At 49.7% G+C, this 27,978-nt stretch overlaps 1 protein-coding gene across 2 annotated transcripts; it reads left to right on the forward strand.

Annotated features, from left to right (window-relative positions):
- Positions 1-314: 314 nt before the first annotated feature.
- On the forward strand, positions 315-27,908 carry AP2M1 (adaptor related protein complex 2 subunit mu 1). 2 transcript variants are annotated; one of them, XM_048076664.2, is made up of 11 exons: positions 315-458; positions 11,420-11,532; positions 16,948-17,213; positions 17,746-17,828; positions 22,068-22,203; positions 22,300-22,441; positions 24,856-24,975; positions 25,517-25,652; positions 26,094-26,191; positions 26,326-26,437; positions 26,766-27,908. In XM_048076664.2, the coding sequence occupies exons 2-11, from the start codon at positions 11,459-11,461 to the stop codon at positions 26,898-26,900; spliced, it is 1,302 nt and encodes a 433-aa protein (XP_047932621.1). In that variant the 5' UTR covers positions 315-458; positions 11,420-11,458; the 3' UTR covers positions 26,901-27,908. The 2 variants fall into 2 exon arrangements, with proteins under 2 accessions (XP_047932621.1, XP_066858806.1); XM_067002705.1 differs by lacking the exon at positions 315-458 and adding an exon at positions 1,160-1,225.
- The last annotated feature ends 70 nt before the right edge of the window (positions 27,909-27,978 follow it).

Raw genomic sequence — 27,978 nt, forward strand, 5'->3', positions numbered from 1 at the left:
GGGGGGCTGCAGGCAGGCGCTGGCCGCCCTGCTGGGGAGAGGACGAGCCATGGGGGGGGGGGTCTCAGCGCCACGGGGGTCGGCGGGGACCGGCAGCACGGTGGCTTCCAGCCCCTCCGGGTCGGGGGCAGCCCCCCCTTGACACACTGCTCTCGGGGCGGCCCGGGGGGAGCCCCGCGGCGCTGCCAAACGCCCCCCGGGTGGGCTCGGCGCTGCCCGGCCTCCATCTCTCGCCCCTCCCCGCAGGACTACAACTCCCAGCAGGCACCGCGCGGAGCCGCCCGCCCTCGCCGATCAGCCCCGCCGGCCGCCCTGCTCTCGGCGCATGCGCGATAGCGGCGGGGCGCGGGCGGGGCATGCGCGGCGGCGGCTCTGCAGTGATAGGGGGGGCGCTAAGGGGGGGGCGGCGGCCGCCATCTTGGGCGCTGGGCGGCAGAGCGGCGGGCGGGTGGCGGCAGGTGAGGGGGTTCCGCGCCGGTGCTCCGCGTTCTGCCGGGGCCGAGCCGCTCGCTTCTCCCCTCCGGGCGGCTTCCCTGCGCCGAGGGGGCTCGCTGTATCGCCTGGGGCCGGGGGGTGGGCGGGGGATGGTGGGTGGAGGCTCCCTGGGCGCCCGCTGGGGGTGGGGGGCTGCGGGCCCGCGGCGCTGACAGGAGCGGGGAGGGGTCCGGCGGGGTCTGGGGACGCCCCCTCTGTCAGTGAGGGGCTGCGCCGCGACCCCGGCCTCGCCTCCTGGATCCGGCTCTGGGCCGTTTTCTGCCTTTTTTATTATTATTTTTTGGTGTGCGGGGGCGTTTTGTGGCCGCGTTGCGGTGGTCGGGCCGAGGCGGCAGCCCCGCATCGCTGGGCTGGGTGCGGGTGGGGACGGAGGAGCCCTGAGTGGCACCGGGTGTACGGGGAAGGTCTGCGCCCACGGGCTCGGTCAGCCCGAGCAAAGGTCTGGTGCCGGGGCCAGGCAGGGACTTCCCTCACGCTTCTCCACATTTTATGAGCACGAATTAGCTGGGTCACGGCTCCCAGCCTCTGCTTTCCACCGTGGAGAACCTGCCGAGGCAGGGAGCAGTGCTGCTGGTGCCGAACGGCGCTGAGCCGGGAGCGGGCCCTGCTCCAACAGCTCCCCTGATGCCTCCCTGCTTCCTTTCTTCCCTTCGCTAGGGCTTTGGAGCCTGCAGGGCTGCAGGAAATGCAGCCTCTGTTTATCATCCGCTGCAGCTGATTTCTCTCTCCGGTAGGAAATGACTCTTTTCATCTCGCCTTCTCCCTCTTAGCTGCGTGCTTCCGAGAGCCGTTTGCTGCTTGCTTTAGTATGACAAAGCTGCTGGGAAGTTTTCGCCTGAGGCTGCCAAAATCTGAGCCTGGAACTTTCCCAGATAGGCAAGTCTGGATGGATTTGGCGGCTCACAGGTCTGGGCATTATGGGTTTCTAACTGCATATGGGCTCATGTGGGCATGATTCTTGCTGGGCAGTGTGAATGCTGTCAGAACTGTACTTACTGCTTTTTCCCTCTAGTAAAAGCTGGGCTTGTCCCTGTGAGTTTTGCTTGCAGGGACAACCTCCAGTCTGATGAGATGCTGCCAAGCTGCCTGCTTCCATATTTTCCCTGTCAGAGGGGAGGCATCGTTTCTCCTCTGTAGGAAGTGCCATGTTACTGACATCTAGTGACAAGGTACCCAGTGTCCTTTGGGCTGCAGGCTGGCCATATTTTCCTCCAGGGAGACTATTTGAGATATCCTTGAAGGGTATTATGGCCGGCTTCTCCCCTCCTCCTGAGATAACACAATTCTAGTCTTTGAAGTGTTGAGTCTTGAGGCCGTGAAGAATTGCATCTCCAGTTTTTTGAAGCACAGATGACAGGAAATGCTTCATGGGGGGTTGATAGTATCTTGGCTTCTTCTTTTTAAGGAATGGGAACAATCACCGAACAAAATTTCTTTTTGTAAAGAAACTTCATGTGACCCTAGTTAAACTTTTCTTGGCCTTATCACGTAATGGCGCAGGGATGGGACAAGGCTATCTAGTGCAACACAAGGCCTTCCATCGGTTTTCTGAGCTTATAGTGCTAAAGGCCGTTGGTGTTTTAGGTGTATTATTTAGGTGTATTGGTGTATTAGGGATGTTCGTAGGTGTAACTCAAGGATGGACAGAAGGGCAGCCTAGGGTGCCAACGTATAGCAGGTAGAGTCAGCTGCTTTCCTGTAGTGGATGACCTGCAGAATCAAAAGCTATGAATAAGCAATATGTTATTTCGATCTCAGCAGGTTGGCAGCTTAGCTAGGAGCTTGCAGGCTGAGGCACAGAATGTGAAAGGCAGTTACCTGCTCCACGGGAACAGCAGAAAGAGGTACGTTGGCAGGTTGAGGCACCTAGGCCGTTGGTGGTCTGCGGTGAGCTACGGCTCGTATCTGCAGCCTTTTCTGTTAGAAGATGAATAGAACAGAAGCCTCTGCTCAGACTTGTAGAGTGGAAACTGCTTCAGACTGACTTTAAAACTGCCTTCAAATAAAAACCACTAGAGGTGGAAGAAGTAATTGGGGCTCTTCAGATAAGGTTGGACTCCAGTAAGGCAGAGAGGAGTGATAAATGCTTTTTTGGTGGCATTAAGGGTGCTTGCCACGTTTCCCTCTGTCAGGGTTTCTCTCCTTGCCCACCAGACTGCCTGCGTGCTGCATGGCACGCAGAAGCAGGCTGTAGGAGGACAGCCTGGTGGGAGCTGAACGTGCTTCTCTTCCTGCCCACTGGTTGTGGGGGTTTATGGGATTGGGTTTAAAATAGGAACAGTTCCTCTGAATCTGATGGGTTTATCTCAGTAGCTCTTTAGCTCACGGTATGCCTCTTAATTAAATCATGCAGCCTGTCTTCCCCAGGATGAAGTGATTGCGGCTACTCTTCTTTAAAACCAGGCGCAGCCCGTGGCCTGGAAGGTGGCTAATGCAGCCCTCTGAGCAAAGCTTAGGTGCTCGGATTAGCTGGTGGGGTGGTGACATCGACGTAAGCCTTAAGCCTGTGGTTTGATAACACTAGTGCTAGCCAGGCAACACTGGCTTCCTAAGGAACTCCAGTTTGCCTGAGCATCCTGACTAATCCCCCTCCTGCTTCAGCTGCTGTCGCTTGTCCAAGACTTTGGAATGCAGAGATGGTTACAGCTGACTTGCCCTCAGCCCTCTGGGTGAGCGCTGGCTTCTTCCTGGGTGAGAGCTCGAGCAGCTAATGTACCTTGAACTGCTTAGTTGGATAAGCTCATTAATGCACAGCGGACTTACTTACTGTTAAGTCAGAACCCAAACTTTCTTTTAATAGACTGCTAAATGGGTTGGTTGTTTTACACCAGCTTATTGACTTGTGATTGCTGCTCCCCAGCCGTGCTGCGTAGGTTAGAGAAATGAGCATTGTCTTCTGTTCTCCTTCAAGCCGAGTGACGGCTATGCTGGGGGGAAACTTCTCGCCCTTCAGTGGCAGCGAGAAAGCCTGGAGTGGCTGGGTCTTGGGCTGACTGCTGAGCATCGTTCTGCCCCTGTACTTGGTGGCGGAGGAAGCTCGGTGAAGCCAACAACTTGTCTTGCAGCGGGGCTGTGGCCAGCGTGGGTTTGTCTGCAGGCGAGCAGAAGTCCCCTTGAGTCTTGGTGAGAGTGGCAAACGCGGAGCTGGCGTAGTGAAATACAGCCTGCCCTAAAGGTGTGCCTTAAAATGGATGGAGAGCTCAGCGGGTGCTGGCTGTGCTGAAGGGCAGCTTTGAGAAACTGTTGGGGTGTTACAGACAGGTACATTAGCTCTTCCCCGTAGCAAAAATACCAACAGATGCTCAGATTGTATGGTGGCTGCGTGCTGCTACGGGACTCCAGGCTGTAGGCACTCTGCTAGTGACATGTTTCCTCCAGACAGTACCTCATTCTTCTAGGGCTAGAGCAAGCATCTCTTGCCTGGACGTGAGGCTGCAGTTACTGCAGGCGTGTTGCCTCATTCCACTGTAGAAAACCGAGTAGCAATTCGTTATTTTTTCCCGAGCAGTGAGTTGGAGCAGATCAGCTTTTTTGTGCTCGGTTCTGCAAATGTAGTTACAAAAGGCAGGCAGCTGTGCTCCCAAGTCTGCGGTGTCGGCTGAAGCTAGCGCTGTTCTGCTGGTGCAGGAAGCATTGCTGGGCTCCGTGGTGTCGCTCGAACACTTCGAGTTTTGGGACGTGAGCACTGGAGAAAATCAGCTGTTTGAATGTCTGCGTACATCGGGGATTTAGGCTGGAACTCAGGCTTGTCCTTCGTACCCTACTGATCGATGACCGCGGTACTGAAGTGGTGCTTCTCTTACTGGTGGTTCTTGGGCAGAGGATGTGCGAGACCTACACACTGGACAAGGGCTGGAGAAACGATCCTGCTCCGTGTGGTGTTTCCAGAATCGTTACAGATACAGAGGGGGGAAAAACTGCTGCAGAGGGAGCAAATTATGCTTGTCAGTCCCTTCCCTACATCTGCCTTGTTTAGTCTAAGAAGGCTCCGTGCCGTATGTTCACTTCTTCCACAGCTATACTAGGTCAGAAGCCAAGCAGGGGCAATACAAGCGGAAGGCTGGGCTCCTGGCGTGCTGAGGAGGGAATTACCCAAACCCTGCTCGCTGAGCACCGGGTTAGTGCATCCTCCCAGGGCAGCTCCCAGCCCAGCAGCAGGATCCGGCCACACCGAGCCTGTGCTCCTGACCGTGCGCACACATTCCTAACGCGTGGCACGGCGCAGGTCTGCAAGGGCAAAGTCTGACTGCTTTCAAAAAGAAACTGGCTGTAGGTCAGACCCAATACACAGAGCGTTTTCCATCTATGATAGAACTGGTAGACAAAAGCCTTTTTGAGATACCGTGCTTTTCTTGCATTTTTCCTTCTCCCTTGGTCACGGTCTGTAGCTAGCTGGCTGCTGGGGCTCGGTCTGACATGTCACGAAGGTTTGGGGGAGGAACGTTCCCTAACGCACAGCCCCGCATGGCATGGGCAGTGAAATGGTTGGAGAAGAGGACGTTTGTTTCTCTTCACAGGGTGCATATCTCCATGTCAGTCGCTGTGGGTCCAGCTAATCCTGCTGCTTGTCAGCTCTGCAGCTACTGAAATGCACTCAAATCCACATCCCAGTAATTTTTCATGTTCCTTTTTTGTTGTAGGCTGTCTTAAGGTTGTAACTTCTTCGCAGTTGCCGAAAAGGTGTGTTTTGGTGCTGTCACTTTCACCTGAGTGGAAAAGCATTTCCGTGTAGCCTTAACTCCTCGTGTTTATAAGCGTGTTCAAGTATGTGGTCTGTCTACGATGCTCCTCGGGATGCTTCTGCCTTCTATTTATGGGTTGAAATGGAAGTGTACTGGAATGTGAGTACTTGGCAGCAGGGTAGGAAGCGTGCTGGCCTTAGGTATTTGTAGGAGTGGCGTTCAGAGGTTTGATCTCCTACCCTAGTGGCTAGCTGCTGGAAGAATGAAGAAGCCGTTGGGAGAGGACCGTTGTTCCTAAATTAAGGTGATTAGTCACCAACTGGTGCAAATTCAGTATTCATATGGATCTTTTCTGCACCTGAAGTAGAATAAATCCATCCATGCCATAGCTAGAAAACAAGGCTGTGGCTAGCAGCGTGGAGCGGGTCACCGTATGTTTGAGCTTGTGAAGCAGAAGGAACGTAGCTGCACAAGGCTGAAAATGCAGCTGGCAGACCATTAAGCCAAAGGCTTCAGCTAGTCACCTTGGCTTCCAGGCACTTAAAAAGAAACAGTTAAAAAGTGATGGGCTTTGCTCTTAAACTGTCTTGCAATGAACCATTAGCCTGAGGAAACTCAAAACAGCGCAGGGCGATCTCCCGAGGAAAGGCTGGCTGTGGAGAGGAGCGGAGTGAGTCATAGGAAGCTGATTGAGCAAGCCTGTTACTGGGAAGCTTTCTGAGTCATGTTGCTTGTGCACAGCGAGCAGATGAACCCAGCTCTGTGGTGGGTTTCTGATTCTGGGGCCTTCTGGTTCCAACAGCCGTGAGTCACCGAATGTCAGTCTCAGATTAAGCTGAGCGCTGCTCCCTGCAGTGCTTAACCATTGCAAGCACTGGGCTCTTCTCAGACCAGCTTTGGAAACGAAACCTCTTCATTATCCCAAAACGTGGGGATGATCTTACCAGGTCAGGAGTGCCCCACTGAAAACTCATTCGAGTAGCTGTGTAACCTTGAAGCGGTTCGAACCAGTATCTACGAGACTCATAGCGAAACACAAAGGAGAGGATCAAAACAAAGCAGGCTTATTTTCACTGCAGCGGCTTCAAGGAGAGCCATTGTCATCTTAAAGAGCCCTTCTCTTTGCTAAGCTTTAAGCAACTTTCTCGTGCATGGTGCTCTTTGTATAGCTTTCTTCTCATCGGTTCATATATCCTGGGGTTAGTCATTCCACCTCTCGAGTTTCCCAGCTGGGTACGTGGTCTGATTAGCTGGTGGAAGTAGCTGTAGTGGGGAGGGAGTGAAATGCTGGGCTTGCTAAGAAGCCTGGAGTATCGTCATGTTCCCTGAACCGCCACCACGGATGGGTTGGTGAAGGCTGGGTGAAAGGACGGCACCGTTGCATCAAACTGAATTAGGTCAATTGCACTTAAATGTGGATTTGGGTTCACACTGCAGAGCTGTAGAACTGCAGGTTCTCCAGGCTTGAGGAGAATCCTATGGAGGCAAGCTGCTACTGGGTATGAAATAATGCTAGTGAGCATCTCCCTGGTATGTTTATGCTGGCGGGCTGCCATTGTAAAACCAACTGGCAGAGCAGTCCTGATTCTTTGGCTAAATCAGGCTAGGGAGCAAAGGCAAATAGTGCTTCGCCTGTAACCTGGGCAGTCATCCGGAAGACTGAATTCAGTGTGATCTGGGAGTTACAGTGAAGTTTTTTTTCCTTTAAAAAGTCAAGCACTAAAAAAAGATATCAAAGCAGGATTGTTATAATATCTATACCATGGTTTGTTTACATCTCCAGTACTGTTTGGTTTTAAATTTCCTTCCAGAAGGAAAGCTTTGAGAGGAAGGCACTGAGAAAGACCAAAGCTTAGAGCGGCTTCCTTGTGAAGAGCAGCTGAGTAAGGTGGGGACGTACTGTTTTGGGAAGGAGTCAATGAAGGCGATAGAGAAGTTCTACACAGTCCCGAGTGGCCTGGAAGGAGAGCGTGAGGGCTAGTGCTTCACTTGTTCCTCTACACGAACTAGAGGCTGTTAAAGCTGGGGGAGGAAAAGAAAAAGCAGACTTCAAACAAAAAGGTTTCTTTACACAGTATGTTTTTGCTATGGGATGCTGCTGACGGACAGATTTAAGACAAGGCTGGGCAAATACTCTTAAAAGAGCCGTTGGGTGTTCTTAAATAGACATGCCATTGCTGGGGGGTGTCTTCCTGACCTGTGCCTCCTGTTATCTCTGTCCCTTTATTGCCAGCACCAGAGGCAAGATACTGGGCTGACAGAACTGCACTGTGAACCAGCCTGGCTCTTACCCTAACTAGTGCAGTGTGCTTGGTTAGCAGCTAGCTGCACGTGGAAAGTTCAAAGCCCAAGCTCAGCTCTCAGTGTACTTGTATGATGAAGAAGCCTGGTGTTTCTTTGTGTTGACGAAGAACTTTCTTTAAGACTAAAAGCATTTGGATCGCTCTGTATTTACTCCTCCTCTAACGTGCTTTTGCTAATGTACAAGCAAGCAGTTGACTCTGCTGCCTGGTATTGTGATGCAGTTAAAAATTCTGACACATCTGTCTGTAACTTATTACAGAACAGGTTCTGACCTAATGTATCAGAGAGGATAACTTCATTATTTCTATCACCATTGAAAATATCTGGATCTTCCAGAGATGGCTTTAATTTTTCAGCAAGAAGCTTGATCAGCAATCTGTTTTGTAGAACTGCAGTTAATAGTTAAAACAAGGCTCTTTCAGGAAGCAGTCGTCATGCTAGCAAGATGCTCAGTCTTGTATGCTATGTGTCTGACCCTGTTGCTCATCAAAGCAGATGTTTCCTTTATGCTAAAAATAGTGAAACAAATAAGTTAAGCAGCATTAAAGCCCAAGAGGGAGATTACTTTTTTTAAAGACTAGGATGTGCTTTCTAGGAAACTTCTGGAAAGGTTTTGTAGGATTCACACGATCCGGCTTTGGCCAGTTGCATAAGCTTCCAGGAAACCTTTCTATACAATGTAAGTCTGAAGGAACATGCAAGAACTACTTCACGTTTGGTAGCAGTGGTCCATATCGAAACGTGGAAGCCACCACTGCAGCAGTGTGAGAAAGACATCCTTGTCTCTTGTCTGAGATAGAAAAGAAATAAATAATTAGGAAAGAATTTCTTAGAGCAGGCAACAAGTTGCATTCACTGTCTTAGCGGTTCCTGTTTTCATCGTTTGTCCCGTGTGAATGGCCTTTCAAATGGCTGCTGAATTACAGCAGCAGCATCCGCCAGACTTGCCGGGCATCTGTTCAAATACATGTTCGTGTTTTGGGTTCCTGCCCTGTGCTCTACCCTTCGGTGGCCTTCTGCGTGCCCGTTAGGGCTGTGAGTTTCGTGTGGATAGCTGTGGGTCTGTGACACGGCCTCTTCCTTCATCTTGACAGCCTGGGCTTGTTCTGTTGGCCAACTGGGTTGTCTTTGTCTTCTGGCATGGGGATGTGGGCCTTGCTGTGTGTGTAGCCTCATTCCCCCCCGTGGGGCACTCAGAAGCTTCAGAAGACTTTTCTTGCTCTGTAATTACACGGGAATCTCAGGCCCCTATGTTAACAGGTTTGGTTTCTGCATGATGGTACAAGAGACTTGTCCTGGAAGCAGATGGAATGTATCCTGAAGTTAGGAGTCACTCATGGAAATATATATAAGTTGTTTCTAGGTGAGGTTTCAGAACTTGGCAATATTAAGGCAGAAGCATCCAAGAGTTAAAGTGTAACCAGTGTGTTAAGGTCCTAGTATAACTGTTTCACTGGTGCAAAAATAGTCTTAAAAGTTATTTTTAAAATCTTTCTGTGCTAGATAGAGTCTCAGGCCATCAAAAATTGGTGATGACAGTGACGTGAAGCCACTGACAAGTGGCAGGAGGCAGCCTGATAATAGCCAGAGACACAGCCAGCAAAATGTGGGAGTAAAAGCCAGGAAGCTTACTGCTGAGTTTTGGGAAAACTGCACCTCAGTTTCTCGCTATTTTGACTCGGTGACTATTTCTGGTATTTTCGTTCCTTGTAATGAGTAGAAGCAGCCATCTGGAAGCTGAAGACGGATAGCAGAGCCATGTATGGGTAAGGCTGCTCTCTGAGGGCTCATTAGGTATGGCTGAAAATGTAGCTGTTGGTGTAAAGACTAATGAAATTAAAAGTTTTTTGGTCTTCCTGAAATTAGAAGTAGTGGCTGCACTATCTAAAAATCCTTGTTTTAGTGCAGAGCTCACGTCTGCAATACCACCTTCAGGCAGGCGGCTGCTGCAGTTTCTTGAACATAACTGTTAGAAGATGGTTTCTCGGGCCTCTGTGCTGGAAGTCCTTCTGACCCTCTGTGTGTGTTGCTCTTCTGTTATTTTTCTGACCTTTGAGATGATCCGAGGCAAGGTCACTCCAACTTGGTTTGTGCTGTCCCTGAACAAAGGCGTATCGGTTCGCTGTCGGCTGTTTTAGGCTCGCCTGGCCCTATCCTTCCCACCCACCCCAGACAAATGGGCGTAGGCTAATCTCCCCAGCAGCACTGCGGAGGTGGTTGGTTATCTGAGGCTCTCCAGCGCTGAAGCTGAGAGAAATACCTATGTGATGGTCCCCAGAGCTGGGCACGAGCCTTGCCCTATCATATTAGTGGTGCTCTTCTCTGGCCTAAGCAGGCCAAGCAGTTGCCTGAATGGGTGTTATGGCTTGGACTGGGGTGAAGGAGGAGTGTGGGTGGCTACAGGAAGGGGATCTGGTTAAGAAGCTGTATATTTAAAAAAAAAATAAATTAAAAAATCTGCCTCAATAATGTATGTCAGTGTTGAAGCTCTTTTCAAAACAATCTCTGCAGAAAGAGATCAGTTTAAGAGGGTAACTTCTAAGACACTAGTCCCCAGCTTTAACTGGCTCACAGTTGAGATCTGCTCCAGTGGCACTTCATGGCCAGACTGCTCTGTTTTGGCTCTGAAGCTAGCTTTTTTTTTTTTTTAACCTATTTATTAATACAGCCCATTACTGCTAGGCAGCTATGATCCAAGCAGGTGTGTCGAGCTTTGTCAAGATGCTGCTTAAATAATCGTTACCTGTAGACTTACTGCCTAGAAAGATGTTTAGGAGTGCTCCCCTTGATTGCTCCTCATCCAGCAGAGTGAATTACTGGAGCAACGCGATCAATGGCTGCTGCCCTGGAAGCCATTATCTCTTTAAGTTAAGCAGTCTTCCTAGGCAGGCAGTAATAAACCAAGGTGGACCTGCTGCCACTAACACCCTGCCATGCAGTGATCTGATTTGTGTGCCAGTTGCTGTGGGGATGCACACTTTATAGGAGAAATAAAGGGTCTCCGATTTCCTTGCAGTTCCAGGTCTGTTTTCCCTCACGTTCAAGGGAGAGGCCAGGCACTTCGAGTTCTTGAGCCTTGATCTGCCCGTGCTGATGGCTGAATGTGAAGTTAGCCAGCATCTATTGCAGTGCTAATTCTAAGCGTCAATCCTGGCTACAAATCGCGGTTGTGTTCAGTGCCTCGTGCCTTGCCGACTGCCCTGCAGCTGTATTTACTGACCTGACCTCTCTGAGTTGCTACAGACAAGCTCTGGGAGTCCCTCAGCCAGGCTTTTGTCAGGATTGCTGCGGTGGCTCCTTAGATTCAGGGCAAGGCTGTTGGTTCCTGGTGGGCTTCCTCATCAAGTCCTTGTTGTGATGTGCCTCTGAGGGAGACTCGGAGGAAGGTGATCTGTAGAGACTGGCCGGTGGTTAGGGGCTCATGTCTTTCATGGAACATGCAGTCTGTGCCTTGGGAACACAAACTTTTTCACATAAAATCCTAGCAGATCAAAAAGTATAACCTCAAATGGCGGCAATAAGGCTACTTCGTTCCTCTCCAGAGTAGAACACTTTCTGATAGTCCTGTGTAAGGAGCTCTGTGCTCTCCTGCAGGCGTGAGGCAGGCACTGAGTATCAAGCTGCCCTACTGGGCCTCAGCCCTGGCCTGGCCTGGCCAGGTGTAATGATACAAACCAGTGAAGGAGCTGACAGCACCAGACCTTCACTAATATCTGTGTGTGTGCTCTCCACTCATCTTTCCCTGCAGTCTGCTGGAGTTTGTTACTCCTATGGCATCAAGGTGCGAGCTATCAGGTCCTCACCACCGCAGGCACTGCACGAAGTGCTTTCTGTGGAGGTGTGTGACTAAAGCTCCCGGTGCCCTGGCTGGATGTCAGCCTGTGCCTGCTGGACTGTTCGTTGCCCTGCAGCCTAACGTATGCGCTTTCTTGCCTCAGGTCTTAAGCAACATGGAAAGAGAAGACTAAAGTTCCATCATGATCGGAGGCTTATTCATCTATAATCACAAAGGAGAGGTTTTAATCTCTCGAGTCTACCGGGATGACATTGGGTAAGTGCTTCTATTGCATCCATGGTCTTTGCATTTCTGTCTCACTGTGGTGCAGACGACAACCCAGAGCTGCTTTGTTCTGCATTAGCTGTGCATGCATGTAAGACTGCAACTCAACTTGCTGCTCTAGGCCTAGTTAAGAAATAGCTACGTTCTTGCTAAGCCCAGGTCACCTACAGATGGTAGTAAAGGATAACCTGCAGGCAAAGCTAGGACTTCCTTTTGGATAGTAGAGATCTGGGTGTTTTTCCAAATGCTTCAACAATGTGGACTGCCACTGCAGAAGTCTACCAGCCTAACTGTAATTGTTAAAATGTTACAGGAGGAGTCATGTGGGAACTGTCTGCCGTGCATTGTAACCAGGGCTCTGAACTCCTTTCAAACACAGATGACTAGTATCAAGTACAGGCATACAGCAGACTGCCTCTGGTCTTTGCTTGCAGTGTCAAAGTGCCAGTAACCACCTCTGTACACTTAACATTCTCTGCCCCAACCTTGTATGTCAGCCTTGTAAGTAAAAAAAAAAAAAAAAGCTTACATCTGTTGGGTAATTAAAATTGTGGGATCTCTGAAAGCCTTCAGTAGGTATAGGTGTATCATAACACTCGTGTGAAGTGCAACGTTGCTCACTTAGACTGGGTACGTACCATTCCTAGGCTGCTAGTTCCCAGAAGGAACCCAATGAGAACTGGTGTTTTATGAGCAGCGGGTAGTGCTTTAAGGAGCCTGATCCCAAGTGATGCTGCTGCTTGGAGTGAAAGCCTTAAGTGGCTCTCTCACACAGCAGGACTGTTACTAGTGGCTATGATTAATGTGAGGCATTAGGTGGAAGCTAGTAATTGAAGTTTGCAAGTTAAAATGCAGCTAATGGAAACAGGGTCACAGTAAGCATTCTCTCAAAGTCCAAGAGATCCTGTTGGTCAGTTTAGGAAAAATATATTTGTACAAGGTCTCCAAGATAAATAGCAGTAGAATGTGCGGTGAGATAACTTGTTGCCACGAATTGCAATAAACGATCAAGACAGTCTGAAGAGAGCTTCCCTTCTGGATGTGGATTGTCTAGCGGAGGTTAAAAATGATGTAGAACTAGCAGCTTGCCAAGGCTTTCACAGTTTCGTTGATGGAGTAGCAGTGGTCAACATGGTGCCTGTAATAAGCTCACTAGGTGATACCTTAACTCTCTCTTGTTCTAAGTGGAGTAAAGTAGCAGTTATGGGGATGGCCAAATTATCCCAGATCTTCCACACAGAGCTGAGCCAAGGAAGCTTTGTACTTTTGTACTTCTGAAGCAGAAAACTGCTGGCTATGAAGTTCTGCCTCTTCTCTACTGTAGTAATTCTTTCAGTCTTTTGAATGTCTGCTGGCTGAAGGTCTTCAGAGCAATTCATGTGCCAGATCTGACTTGGAAATTCCTCTAATTAATGAATAGTATGGTGACTGAACCAAATGAGGCTGGATTACTGATAAAATTTGAGAACACTGTATGTGGAGCTAGAGACGATGTTGCTGCAGTTTGTGGCAATAAGATTTTGTTGTCTTTTTGTGGCACTTAGATTGCACTGTGCTTGAACTGATGTTTATTCAAGAAGGCCTTTTAATTTAAAGGGCCTTCTGGCCATAGAGATGCAAACTGGAGAATGAAATAGTTCTTTTAATGTAATGATCTTCCACTGTTTTTGTCTTGGCTCATCCCTCTTGTGAAGTGACTGAGTTGTTCAGCAAGTAATGAAGTACTTCTTACTGGCTGGCCAGGCAAAACTAGAAATCTGGATTTTCTGCCTGATCTAATCTTAACTTTTTCTTTTGGAAAAAGTTGCCGAAGATTCACGTGTTCTCTAGAACTTCAGGAGTTAGTGTTGCCTTGAATAAAATCCTTTGTTCATTTTCTGTGAAAGTGTCTCAGTGCCAGTCTTGGGACTTAAGTGGAGCTGGTGCTGGCTATTAACCGAGCTTGCTCCCAAGATGTTGGATTCCTTCTGAAACAGGCCTTCAAACCTGGTTTACAACTTTGGGATATGTAACCTTATAAAACAAGTTGTCTTAGAACAGCCTTGTCTTGTAATCAAGTAACTGAGAATCTTCAGCTGCATAGCAAGTAAAGTAGGTATCTGTTATTTCCTATTATGAATGCTAGCATCAGTACCAGGTGTACTTGAAAGCTCTGAGCACCCTACCTAGCTTTCAGGGAGGTAAGGAAAGGAACAGCCTTTCCCTGCGGCTTGTACTCTCCTTTGTAGGAGTTCCATCTCAAAACGATGAGCCAGTAGATTTCTAGAACACTTCAATCTTTAATGCAGATAAATCTGAAGTGCAGGGGGTTGAGCCCATCTAGCTTGTTGGGAGGTAGGCTGAGTGGGAAATGAGCATAGCTGCTGCCTGTCTTCATGGGGATTCGGAGTGATTGACCTGTAAGGCTTCTTGGTCTTGGCACTTCCCTTTGGTGTCTTGAAGCCTCAGGCTGTGTTGGGAGAGATTAAAAGCCATTTGTGGTAATGAGAACCCCTCCCCTTGCACGGTTTAAGGGCCTAAATAAGCACATACTAGCTCAAATGCTGATGAGCAAAGTGGCAGTCAATGAAGCAACACTTCCCTTGACTTTGATGAAGGCAGAAAACAGTCCCCACAAAACTTGGACTTCCTTTGCTTGCAACTTAGGAGAATGGCTTTAGTGCATGTAGTGCATCTGTCTATACAGCAGCTAGCTGCATGCATAAGCAGCCTCTTAAAAATATAAGCAAAGCACTATGCGTTTAATTCAGGATACTGTGGAGGGCTCTATTGTGACCTTAAGTGCCTTGTTCTTCAGTGATTTGGTCACTGGGAGAACCTACCTGCATTTGAAAATGTAGCTATTTGATTTTTAAAAAAATAAGCTATTTGAAACTGAGCAGCTTACATGACAAACTGCATGCACTTTAAATGGGATAGGCGTTTTGTTTCTGAGCTTCTAAGACATCACTTCTGCTTCATAGCTCTTGATCATTATGGAAAAAGTGCAAGCTGGATAGAGCAGTGCCTGAACCTGCAGGACGTGCCATATCTCTCCAGATGCGCTGAAGCTCTGTCAAACTCGGTGCATTTCCTGTTGGCTGGACCAGGCCAGAAAGCATCAGCCCAAACAGCCTCAAATAAGAGCACTGCCACAGCAGTGCCCACTCAGACTTGCAGCCCCGTGGTGAGGCAGGCTGAGGGAAGAAGAAACGTGGTACTCTGTGGTCCCCAGGCTGTGCCTCAGATTGTTTCTTTCTTTTTTCCCCCACTGAAGCCTGCCACGTGTGTTAGCAGAGCAGCGTGGATACCAATGATGTGATGTGGATCCCACTCATCTGGACTAAACACCCAATTAGTCCTGAAATTCAAAAGAACCCCAGTCTGTCGACACTGGCGATCTGACCATGGCACGTCAGTGCTGTGCCTTGCGAGGGCTTCATTGCTGCCACAGCTTGTTACTTTCCAGCCAGGCCTACCTGGGCCTTCTGCGCCCAGGAGCAGGGGGAGGGGGTGCTGTTTGGTCTCTCCTGATCTCTTTGGATTCATTGTGCCTTGTGTGTGTGTTTCTAACCCTTTCTCTTGTTGCTGTCACTCCTCCTTTCTCCGCTGGCGCCATTTCTGTCCATCCCATCTCATTGGCTGCTGTAGCAATAGGTAAGAGACGCGGGTAGGCCGTGACTGGCACTGCACAGCGGGCAATTGGTGTGCTGGAAAAGCTTTGCTCACCTGAGGCTTCTCCAGTGTGCACCAGTCTGACTGCTGGCTGTGCTGCTAGTTCTAGCGGGTAGAACTCGAGGCCGGGAGGGCTGATGCTCCAGTACAAGCTGAGCTTTCCTTGTGAGGCTTACTGAAGGGGAGGAATGGGACTTCTAGATACTGTTATTTTACAGTAGATTAACTGCTTTCTTATGGAAAAATCGAGGTAGAAATCAAATAGTGATTTAACTCACAAGCCTTCTGGAGCAATAAAACCTAGGAAGTATTTGAAGGCCAGAATTTTGCTTACGGGGGAGGGTGTTTACTGATGAGGCTTCTACATGTCTACCCTGACCTTCAAGGAAAAAACACCTGGCATGGTAGCATGTGTTCCCCTGAATATCCTCTGTTTTCAAACTGTCTGCTGGACTGTTGACAACCCTCAGTGCTTATGAACATTTGTATGCCTTTATCCTTGCTCGCAAGGATGTGACTGCTGTCTGCTCTCAAACATGGTTCTGCATATTCCTTACCGTGGGCCTTGACACTGCAGCGAGGAGCCCCCCTGTTCTGCATAGCCTTAAGGAGGGGTAGGAGTAGTAAAGCACAACTAGATGTGCCTTGGCTTGGTAGGTAGGCTACTGCTCTAAGTCTCAGTTTTGTAATATAAATCCCTCAGTTCTCCTTCCTGTGGTCTTAGTATTGGTGAATTTTCACTTAATTTGGGGAGTTTACCCTGACTTGTAGCTGCAGGATGAGAAAGTGTGGAAGCGGTTGGAAACCAGGATGTCATGGGGAGATCCGTGTTTATTTAGGAGGGCTTTGTTCCCTGTCATTGGTGTATAGACAGTGAAACAAGCTTGGATTAAAGATGTTAGCAGCTAGGAGAAACTCGTGCACCACCTTTTTTGCACTGCAGAACTTCTTTCCCATTGTAAATGGTACTGGATCTTCCAGTGCACGTAATGCCTTGCTACTAGCATGTGGCACCGTGGGGACCCCAATTCTGTCTGCCAGAGACCTGCTCTGAAGCATAGCAGGCTTGAGAGGACATGTAACTGGAAAGTCCAAAATGTTCCTAATCCTGCTCACTGCTTTTAGCCTGCCCTCCAGGGTACTTTGGGAAATGGAGGTGAGATGAATCTGAACTAAAACTGCCTTTCATGGTGTACCCAGGCACTGACATCCATCAGGTGACCTGGTTAGGTTTTGCTGTCTTTTCCTCAGTGGTATATCTGGGGGGATCTGCCATTAAAGAATAGCATGGGAGACTATGGATTTTTTTGGGGGCAGGGGTATGAAGGCCTGGGCACGCAGAGCAGGTAGTGACTAGCTTTTTGTTCAAAACACGTGCCCCAGAGCCTGTTCTAGTGTTCATTCCTGGCTATGGCAATTGGGAGTGCTAGCAAAATAAACTGAAGGGAAGGCTCCTTTGTCATCTGACTCCATGTGGAGGTTAGCTTGCTTCTCTTTCTGACTGCAGTTAGAATTGCCCTGTAGTCCAAAGGTCCACAGAGAGCAGTAACTCCTCTCCTGGAGTTTGCGCGGGATTTAACGTCCAACTCTGCTCAGAGCCTTCGGTTGTCCCTCCTGGCTGTGACATCCCAGGCGCCCTTCCTAAGTGAGCTGGGCGTGTGTAGTTCGCCTCAGCAAGCACTTAAGCAGAGCTTTGTGGCGAATTTGTTTCGTGGACGCTGTGCTAACTTACTTTTGGTGGTGGTCTTGTAGGCGGAATGCCGTGGACGCCTTCCGCGTCAATGTCATCCACGCACGGCAGCAGGTACGCTCGCCTGTCACCAACATCGCCCGCACAAGCTTCTTCCACGTCAAGCGTTCCAACATCTGGCTGGCTGCTGTCACCAAGCAGAATGTCAACGCCGCCATGGTGTTCGAGTTTCTTTACAAGATGTGTGACGTGATGACTGCCTACTTCGGGAAGATCAGCGAGGAGAACATAAAGAACAACTTTGTGCTGATCTATGAGCTGCTGGATGGTGAGATGTTTCCCTTCTAACCTGCTACGTGATGCTGCACTTGGCCATTCAGTAGCTTTTAGTTTAGTTTGATGTAACGCTAAGTTGGAACAGTAACATCTCAAGCCCACAGCGTGGTGTTGATCGGGGTTTGCGTAGCTCAATTGTCAGAGCTGTGTCCCTTTGCAAATACGGTAGCTGGTACTGGATCCCAGCTTTTGAGTGGGTCCTGTGTAGATGTAGAGCTATCAATACACTGAGTTGATAATTGATCCTGAAATGCAGTCACACTTAGAAACCAGCAAATTCATTGCTCTGGACAGCTGCCCATCACTGCTCCTATCCAAAATACTGTACAGGGAAGTCAGTTAGCAAGGCTGTTTTTCTTCTCTTGCTAAAGAGTACTCCGGCCTCTTGTCCTGAGGCTTAATATATGAGCAAGTTAGTGCACAGACACTGCTTTCCTTATAGCAATGGTTAACATGGCTGCTGTGTTTATATGTTGCAGCTTTGGCTTGTGGCTCTGAGCTAACCATCTTTTACCCTTCCGTAGAAATCCTGGACTTTGGCTATCCTCAGAACTCTGAAACAGGGGCCCTGAAGACCTTCATCACTCAGCAAGGCATCAAGAGTCAGGTAACCACAGGGATCTGGGGTACAGCGCTGCTCTGCTAGTTCAGCTTGTTCAAGAAAGCATGGTCTTTAATTATGCAACTAACCACTTGACCTGTGCTGGGTGAAGATGCCTGAGTAGCCTGAGAACTCCCTGGCTGGGATGTAGCTCAGTGTCACCTCATTCTAGATGTCTCTGTGCTTGCGTGACCTCCCTGGCATTTAGTAAGGTGTGAGAGGAAAGGCCCTGTGCTGGGGTGGTGCTGGTCCCTTGCATGTAAATGATCGCTGCCTTCAGGTGCTGCTCTGTGTCAGCTTCTGACAGAGGATAAACATATCTGCCTGCTGAACCAGAAATAGCTGTCCTGCATGTGAATCTCACTGAGCAGGTCTGTTCTCCGCCAGCCTTCGGTGCTTTGAGCTGTCAGGCTTTCGTGCCTTCCTTGTAATGAAGTATTCTTCAGCCTTCTGAATCTTGCTAGCAGTCAGGAAACTGACGTTATTCTGTTGCTGCCTGTGACATCTTTGCAGATCAGCAGATGCGTCAGTACAGTCTGGGCTTTCTCACATTAGAGATGAAATTCTCTATGGCACATTCGGTATAGTAGTAACCCTTGCAACAAAGTTTACATAGACATAGAAGATAAAGGACACCTGGGGGAAAAAGACAGTTGAATTAGGCTGTTCTTGGGAATGTTTTTCAAACTAGTGCTAGTCCTCAAAACTAGGCTTCCCATCTCAGGCAGCTCATGCTCAGCCTCTGTGAAATCAAAATGCTACTGTAGTTACTGCTTCTTGTGTCCCTGAGGGATATCGCTCACCTTGTCCCTCTAACGTAGCTGTGCAACTCCTAATGAGGCCTTAGGTGAGAGGACTGACTTCTAGGCTATGTGGCAGGTAAGTCAGGAGAAAAAGCTGGGAGTCAGTCTGTGCTGAAGCTGTCTGCAAAAGGAAAGAGATCTGGGTGAAACTTAAGACCCAAGGTACAAACAGAAGTACTAAACAAGAGCTTGCCTGGAGACTGTTCTTTTTAAGGATGAGCAGAGGTTAGAGTCTCTGGAGGCTCTGTTCTAGCTCCTTTCATTAACACTGACTTCCTAAGGACTCCTTTTAATCTACTAGTAGCAAGCCTAGCTGCATCTCAAGAGTGAGGGAGAGAGAACAGCTGCCCTGAGCAACATTTTCTGCTGCAACAAGCAGTGTTTTGCAAGAGGGCACGGGCATATCAGTGGCCAGATGTGAGCGCATCCGGTCTCCGTCCCCCATCCCGAGCTTTAATGTAAATCACTGTGGCCTTCTGCAGTCTGACATTCTGGGCAGTCAGCACTCAAGATAGCTGAGTCAGCTCCTGTTCCTAGGAAAACTTAAAACTAACCACCACCCTCACTTCCTTCCCTACCTCTTTTTTTGTGTTTTTGACAGTTTTAACGAACTCTGACACTGCTTGTGTGCGAACTACTGTCACAGCACCTCAGCTCATTCAACAACAGGTTTAGTCCTTCCCTTTCAAACAGCAGTTCTCGTCTACAGCCATTCATAAGTAACAGCTCATGGTTATTGTGCTCTGTGTGGGAGTTCTTTGCATCCCAGTTCAAAGAAGAGCAGAAGTGATCCTATCCAGACATGGTACTGCAGGGGAAACAATTGAAACAGTGCTTTCTGTATTGCCTGGTTCCCTTTACTCTGGTTCTTCTAGCCTCAGCCTCTTCCTTCACTTACAGCCATCTTCTGACAGATACCTTGGGCTTAAATGTGGGGCTGGGTCGTCTGTCAACCTTGTTCCATTGTCCCTGCCTAGTTCATGGGGGTGCTTTCCTTGAGCTTTGTGTCCTGCTGACTTTAAGGAACAAAACCTGCAATTATGGCAGAATTTCAACACTCAACTTTTTGACTTTGTTCTCTGTGAGGAATTGGAGGTGTTCTGAGCTGCTGCGCTCTGAATGCCCACCCTGTGTGGCTACAGTGGTCTTTCCAGGGTTGGCAATCTCGGGATTTAAGATCTGCTTTGATTTTTGAAAGATGGTCCAATATTGCTGCATTGCTTGCCAAGAAAAGTACTGTTGTCCTCTGGGAACGGGGTGGTGCAGCACACTAGAGATTTCAAAAGGTGCTGGTGTGCAACATGGTTTTACCATGATACTTTTCCATGATACTAGTCAAACAGCAGGGCTCAGGTCATGCTGATCTCCTGTAACAGAACTGATGCAGGCATTGCCTCAGATCTCTTCCTCCAGGAGAGGCTAAACCTGCTCTTAAAGCGCAGGGTGGAGCCATGCTCTGTGTGCGCTCAGTTCTCAGCCTGTAGCTGCTGTCTGCATCTGTCCAGGCTTCATCAACTAACAGCATGTTGGCACTTTCATCCTCTCCAAGTGCTTTCTGTGAGTGTGATTTTAACTCTTAATTACAGCATTTCCCCAAGCCTTAGACGCATTGTAGTGCTAAAATGCTAGTGGTACTTGCTGAAGGTGGGAAGAGGTCTACCAGCAGCTGCCTGAGCCCAGGAAACCTGGTGGTAGCTGTCTGCCTTTAGCCTAGTAACTGTGCTGGCGGTTGGGTAGTCAGGAAGTTGAATATTCCCCTACCAGTTAAGCTGACTTCTTCCAGCTCAGGCAAGGTCCCGGTTCTGAGAAATTTCAGACCAGGGTACCTTCGATCCATCTTGAAGGGAACACAACGCTTACAGTGCTGTGTGATCTGAGCTTCGTTACTCCCTAGGCATTTGCTTCCAGGTCCACCCAGCCGCTTTCTGCAGCGACCAGAGGAGGTTCAAGGCACTGGTGTTGTGGGAGATGGGAACTTCAGCGTGCGATCAGTGTCTCTGATTAGCTGAGGCTGCTTTGGAAGCTGGAGGACTGGGTATTAATCTATGTGCTCCTCTCCACTTCCTCTTGAGCCTGAACGAAGCATTGAACAAGGCAGATAAGGACATTGTGGGTTTTTTTTTGGTGGGACAGAGGAGAGGAGTATTTTGTACTGCATTGAGCACTTATCTAGGCAGTTCCAGTGGAGTATAAACCGCTCTGCCTCTTTGATGTTATGATAATGGCTTCACTCAAGGAGCGACCAGCTCTGTGGCAAGAACACGTGTGAAACAAAGCCACTGAGCCATCTCTAAACTGAGATCGTGTACTGCCACCCTGTGGGCCCAGTGCAAGGCTGCTGGGGCAGGACCCACCGTGGTGCTCTGCAGCCACTCTGGTGGAAGAGACGGGATTAACAAGGACACAGCTCCTTACAGGACCCAGTTTTATTAAAACATCTTTATTATTGCAGTCCCGGGTGCTGTGTACTTCTCTTAGACTGGTATCTGTGGCACAGTAAACATCCAGGGCTTGCTTTAGGAATGGCAGCATGCAGAGTCGACTGCACAGCACCGTTACTGGCGTGGTATTTGGCCCATCTGTCGCTCCCTCTGCCCTGCTTTGTATTTGGGGGGAATGGGCTGAAGTTTGAAAAGCCATTTCCCTGCTGGGAGTACTGGGTTTCCTGAGCTAAAGGTCAGAGGCCCTCATCTTGTTTGTACTGATTAGCTACTTAATTAGTAATGAGCTGGCCTGCTTTGTTCCTGTCCTGAGATAGCCTTAAGCCTAACCTGCCTCTTTCTCCCTTCCTCCTTTTTCTTGCTACTGACCTGCTTGCCTGTCTAACCCTGTGTGCGCCACACTTGCTGCTATACATCTACTTCACTTTCTGCGTGATTGGACCCCGCCCATAGCACCAGGTAGGAACCTCCCAGTGCCTCTCTACACAATGCTCCCAGGAGACTGAGAGCAAACACTTAGATTGATGCGAAGTTAACGTTGGTGTACAACCGTTGCCCCAATGGCATGCTAATGACTGCAGTCATTATGAAGCAGTCCTTGGTGACCAGCTGCTTGACGGCCCTAGGGTCTCGTGTTGGATAAGGGTGTGAGCTGGCCTGTCAGCTGTCTAACACGTGGATTGAAGTGACATTCTGTCAGACGTGATTCGAATGTCATCGGTGCAGCCCATGTCTCCCTGCACCTAAATGTAGCCTAAAGGACTTCCTAATGAAATAAAGACAGCAGGAAAGCCTCTTCCATGATCAGTGTTTAGTTAGGCGTACAATTTGCTGAGGGGTAACGCTTTTGTGACCGAATTGTGGGGTGTATGACGTATAAATTTTAAGTGTCAGAAGTGGCTGCGTACAATAAGTGGCAAGTGCTTGCTCTTTGGTTTAGATGAAGCTTTCTTAGTCCTTCAGCATACCTAGAGATTTAATATACCATTTCTTCCCTTCAGACTAAGGAAGAGCAGTCCCAGATCACCAGCCAGGTGACTGGACAGATTGGATGGAGACGTGAAGGGATCAAATATCGTCGCAATGAACTCTTTCTTGATGTGCTGGAGAGTGTGAATCTCTTGATGTCCCCCCAGGGTAAGTGGGAGGCGTTGAGCCGGCATCCTCTTTCCCATCAAGGACCTTTGGTGGGGACTTGCCTAAGTGTGCTCACTGTGCTCTTCTCTACTCCAGGTCAGGTTTTGAGTGCCCATGTCTCTGGCAGAGTGGTGATGAAGAGTTATCTGAGTGGAATGCCAGAGTGCAAGTTTGGCATGAACGACAAGATTGTCATTGAAAAACAGGGTAAAGGGACTGCAGATGAAACGGGGAAAAGGTAAGAGGCCTTCGGGTAACTTGGGGTAAAAGCCGCTTGCCACCAGGGACCCTTATGGAAGGGCAGCACTTGGTAGCTTTTTCTGATCTGACAAAAGCAGCTCATCTCTTCTTCCCTTCAGCTACTACTGCTAATTTTTCTCTGGGTAGGTCAGTTGTCATGCGCGCTACCAGCCTGAGGGCCTCAAAATGGAAGGCTTCTCCATAGCAGAGCTGGTGTGAGCAGGTGGAATGCCATTTATGGTGTCTGACTTCACATCTATACAAAAACAAGCGACAGGAGCTGTGAGGTTCTCTGGGCTATCATCTTTAAGATTCAAATACAGTGTTAAGTGTGGAGTTCTTGCAGCTGGAAACATTTCTTCAAGATGGATTCTCCCAGAGCTTGTCAGAAGCAGTTCTAGTCAGCGCAGAGACTAGTAATAGCGTTCCCTAGGAGCAGTGAAGTAACCTGTCTGACCGTAGCCTCTCCTACCCAGACTGTTCTCACACTCCGGGGTGGTGGGCAGATTAATACTACATAAGCCCCTGCTGCTGGCATACGGGTGGCTGCGTGGACTGGCAGCTCATCCCTTCTGGGAGCCCAGCTGCCTTCCTTCCCAGCTGTGCCTCAGTCAGCACCAACCCTGAAGATGAAGATGAGTCTTGTGCCTTTTCCAGCCTTCCTGCTTGGGGTGAAGAGAGAAGAGCAAAGGGACTGCCACTTTTTTTCCCACTAACTGTTTGTGACTCAGCTGTTTCTTCTTTTTTTTTTTTGCTGACCCCTCAGTGAATTGGGAAGGTAGATAACCCGCTTCAGCTGTGTGCACTCTGCTCTCCCCCTGTCTCTTGCTTTGTGTGACTTGTGCATGTAACTCAGACCTCAGACACTTTCCGTGATGGTTCCTGTACATGGAGCTGCGCTGCTATTTGCCTTTTCTCCCAGAACCAAGCCAAGAGCTATCACTTCACTGTCACCTTTAGGCTGTCTTTCTAGTACATGAGTTTAGCTAACAAAATGGATGAGCCTCAACTGGCTGCCCAGTGGGGAAATACCCTAGTGAAAATATCATCTGTGTAGGCCTCTGAAGAGTCAGCAGTGCTGCCCCAGAGTTTGCATACTGTGGGTGCTCTCACCTGTAGATGTGCTATCTTTTTGAGTTAGAGAAGCAGGATGGACATGGATTCTTGCTGGGTGGTTCTCTAGCGGGCAAGAGGTTGGAGGTGTCGCTGTCCGGAAGTATTTAGCAGAGGTGACCAGCAGGAGCAGTTGCTGCCAGTTGCGTTTTGGCTTCTGGCATGTGGCAATTCCAAGCCCTGAGCAACGCTGCCCAATGCCTGGACTAGTGCTAGGCAGCAGGGCCTTCCCAGCAGTGTTCCAAAGAAACCAAGGAACTAGTCTACTAATGTTGACTGTCATCTGGGCAACAGATTAGCAAGAGTTAGTCTTTTCTATAAAGCACAAACTGCACCACTGTTTTATGTAAAATAAACAGCCAGTCAGCCTGGGGTGAGTCTTCTTCCCCTTTGAGCAGGTAATGGTGGCTCCTAGGACAGCTGAAGCTGCCTGTTGCATAGGCTCTCTCTGCACACTTAATGGTTACCCTGCTGCTCATAGCAGTTGAGGCAACCTAGATATTGCTGTACTACATTGCAGCACCTTTTCTGTACTGCTCCCTCTCCTGTTGCTACCTAATTCTCATTTTCTGATCCCTCTCAGTAGCTGAAGGGAGTTCTTAGCTAACTTTAGGACCTGTCCCTGAGGATATCTTCCTTGCTGCTAGAACCCAGCACAAGCTGAGCGCTGTCAGGCTAGGCTAGTGCACCTAAATGCACAGATGGTAGCCGGGGAGATGTCTTGTAAAGCAAGAGATTAACTTTTGTGGCACAGTATTCTGGTCCTCGGCAAATCAGTTACCATGCTGGCCTCAGGACAAAGCTTCTGTCTGGTATCAAACCAGCTGCTTGCACTGTGGAAATCAACACCTCTGAAGAGATTTCTGAAAAGGAAGACCCAAAACCTAGCATCTCCTAGCTGTGTGGCAGTGGGATAGCTTTGTGGACAGGAAAGTGTTCTCTCCTTTGAACTGTGCTGTGAGACGACCTGGGTTAGCAGAGCTGCCCTTGCAGTCCCGAGGTGCTGCTGGCAGGCAGACCCCAGCACGGTGTTCCTCTGGCTGTGACAGAAGGGTCGCACCTCCGGGGAGAGGAGGGAGAGAATTCTTTTTAAACAAATGTCTTGAAATACGACCTTGGCAGCGGTGAAGTGAGGGAAGTTTGAGCCAGGAGGCCGCTGTCCCCTGAATCTCTCCCTGCCTCCCCATTTCCTGGACACCTGCAATGGCACCGTGCTCTGTAGAATAGTTTCTGCCTGAGCAGACCCTGCACTACGGGCTGCAGCAGCTTGCACTTGTTTAACTTTGTCTTGTGTTTTAGCGGCAAACAGTCAATCGCCATTGATGACTGCACTTTCCACCAGTGCGTGAGGCTCAGCAAATTTGATTCCGAGAGGAGCATCAGCTTCATTCCACCAGACGGAGAGTTTGAGCTCATGAGGTATGGTGAGGGCGTTGAACAGGCTGGTGTTGGCATCTGTGTGCTGCTACTGCGTTAGTGCTGCTGGTCTCGGGCATACCTGCAGCCCTTGAGCACCAACAACTGTGCACTTGCCTCCTTTCTTTTCGGAGTAGAATCTGTAGATTGCTGCTTCGTTTACAGATGTGGTAGAAACCTAGCTGCATGGTTTTCTTTCCCTGCCTGTTAGCCTGCTGTATCTGGTTTTTGTTCCAAGTTCTTAAAACTGGCTTCCATGAGCAGGGTCACTTGGCAGGAACCTGATACAAAACTTGGACTAAAGAAGCTATTACTGCCCTAGGGCAGCGCAGGTCTGACTGCTGCTTCCTTCTGGGGTGGCTTTCTTTCTGGCTGATACTGTAGTCCCAAAGTTGGGAACAAGAAAAAAAAAAACAAGGAAACCTTGAAGAAGGTTTCTAGGTTGTTCCCTGTGCGAAGGGTCTGTCTCCTTAGGAAGGTGGTACAATTTGAGAACCTAAGGGAGTTAACTCCTCAGAGTTTGACGTTGCTTTTGTGCCTGCAGATACCGAACCACTAAGGACATCATCCTTCCCTTCCGGGTGATACCCCTGGTGCGGGAGGTGGGCCGGACCAAGCTGGAAGTGAAGGTGGTGATAAAATCAAATTTCAAACCTTCCTTGCTGGCTCAGAAGATAGAGGTAAGCTGTGGCGTATTACATCTTTACTTATGACCCCTGCTGTGCTGTCCTCGCAGACAAGTCCTCAAGCAGGACTGAAACGAACTGAATGCCTCGCAGATGTGGTGGTGCTGCTGCCCTGTAGGAGGGAAATGCCACGCAGGGGGAAAGTGAAAGCTATTTTCAGTTGCACAGTCACCCTTGGCAGATTCTGAAGCACCCTTGTTGTGGATTCTGAAAATGTTTGAGTCTTTACTTCAAAGCAAGAAATTAGAGTTAGGCAAGATGCCTCACGGTAGCTGATGATCTCTGGGGCCCTGATATGGAGAGAGATGAGGGCAGCTGCTGCCCCAGACCGCTTGGCCTGACCTGGGAGGAGGCAGGTTTTTTTTTCCTGTGAGATGGCACAGAGGGCCCTGGCTGCAGTCTCTGTTCCCCTGCTCACCACGTTCTGCCTTCCAGGTCCGGATCCCAACACCCCTCAACACCAGTGGAGTGCAAGTCATCTGCATGAAAGGGAAGGCGAAGTACAAGGCCAGTGAGAATGCCATTGTGTGGAAGTAAGTGAGCGTGCGGGGGGGGGGGCAGGGTCTGGGGAGGCGGGAGCATTCGGTGCTCCTGTCTGCACTGAGCACCTGTAGGGGAGGGGAGAGTAAACTTGGGCACCTCCTCACCTCTGGGTTTTCTCTGGTAGGATAAAACGTATGGCTGGAATGAAGGAATCCCAGATCAGTGCAGAGATCGAGCTGCTGCCCACCAATGACAAGAAGAAGTGGGCTCGGCCCCCAATCTCCATGAACTTTGAGGTGAGTCTCTGCCTGCCTTCTGGGGGCAGCTAGCCTTAGCAAAGCTCTGTCAGTCCGCTCCCTTCTGCCCTCATGGGAACTGCACAGTTCTGAGTACTCGCTATCGCAAGCTGTTGTGCAGCTCTGCCTTAAGTGAAGCCAGCCAGGTGGCAAAGCTAATGGGGAAGAAATCACCTTTAAAGCCCCTGGAGTCTGTCACCATGCATGGCGACAATGGGGAGCTCTTGGTGTCTGTTTCTAGGTGCTTAGCCTGGGGCTCCTCAGGCTGTTGTGTGCGGAGAGCATCTTATCCCTCTGTTCCAATGTTCTCCATTGCCTTTCCCAACAGGTCCCGTTTGCACCCTCTGGGCTGAAGGTGCGTTACCTGAAAGTCTTTGAGCCAAAGCTGAACTACAGTGACCACGATGTGATAAAATGGGTGAGGTACATCGGCAGGAGTGGGATCTATGAGACCAGATGCTAGCCCCAGCAGGCTGGCAGGCTCCCTCTTCTCCAAGCCATCCTCCGCGTCTCCTCAGTCTTCAAGTACATTCAGAGAACATCGGCCTGGCCCCTCTACGCAGATCGAAAGACCCTGTGGCTCACCTTGGGAGCGGACTTGCCTGCCTGTGCTTGGTTTCCACCCGCGCCGCAGCTGAAGTTCAGAACCCGGGCTCGTGCAGGGCTGTGGCCAGCCGCCTGCTCCCTGTCCCAGGGCGGGGAAGGGCTAGTCTAACTCCCATCCTCTCGTGATCTTTCTAGGGAACGTCCACCATTAAACTTCTCTTCTGTTGGTGTCTCACTACTTGCATCATATCCTAGTATTTTTGAAGTTCTTGTGCATATGTACTCGTAGAATAGACCTAAACATAGACTGGACAAATCTGAGTTGAAGTTACCCTGGCTTCTGTACTAGCTATTGCTGTTGTGGTAGATGTTGCTGGCCAGTCTGAGATGCCTGAGGTGGTGAGGTTTGTTGGGCTTCCACCCGAGGAGATGGTGGGCTCGCTGCATCTCACCACCTTCCTCCTTCTTGCAAAGTCCTCAGTGTAGAGTCCTGCTGGGGGAAGGTTTGTGACCAAAACACGATGAGGGTTTAGACTCTTGCTGGTGTGTACGTGGGTGGCACAGCATTTCGGGTCCTTAGAGCACTTACCCCCCATCTGCTGCTGGCTCGAGCCAGTCTTTCCTTTCAACGAATTGGAAACGTGGCCCCTCTGTCCCGGGCTCCTTTCCAAACGAGTCGGAGCCCCGGGGAGCGTGGCTCAGCTGAGCTCTGCCAGGATGCGACCAGGGTCTGTCCTCTGGAATCGAAAAACGCACTCGCCAGTAAACCCCCGGCCCCAGCCCGCCCTCTCCGCACTTCTACCGAACGCTTCTGGGCCATAGGAATGCTGCTGCCGCCCACAGTCCCGCTTCTGGTAGTGTGGTCTCCATTTTGTACACCCTGTGATTTGTCCAGCGCTGAACCTAATAAACTATGTAGAACGGAGACGGCTGTGCGTGCTGCTCGGGGGGGCTGAGGGGCTGGGGTAGGGGGGGAGGAGGAGGAGGAGCAGGGG

The sequence above is a fragment of the Anser cygnoides genome, chromosome 9 (genome assembly GCF_040182565.1).
Source record: "Anser cygnoides isolate HZ-2024a breed goose chromosome 9, Taihu_goose_T2T_genome, whole genome shotgun sequence".
NCBI lineage: Eukaryota > Metazoa > Chordata > Aves > Anseriformes > Anatidae > Anser > Anser cygnoides.

Bases quoted from the DNA above. Each gene is read 5' to 3' on its own strand.
- AP2M1 (XM_048076664.2), top strand. From the start codon at position 11,459: ATGATCGGAGGCTTATTCATCTATAATCACAAAGGAGAGGTTTTAATC. The intron at 17,829-22,067 runs GTAACCACAGGG...TCTTCCCTTCAG, and splicing joins AGCAAGGCATCAAGAGTCAG to ACTAAGGAAGAGCAGTCCCA. The intron at 22,204-22,299 runs GTAAGTGGGAGG...TCTCTACTCCAG, and splicing joins TCTCTTGATGTCCCCCCAGG to GTCAGGTTTTGAGTGCCCAT.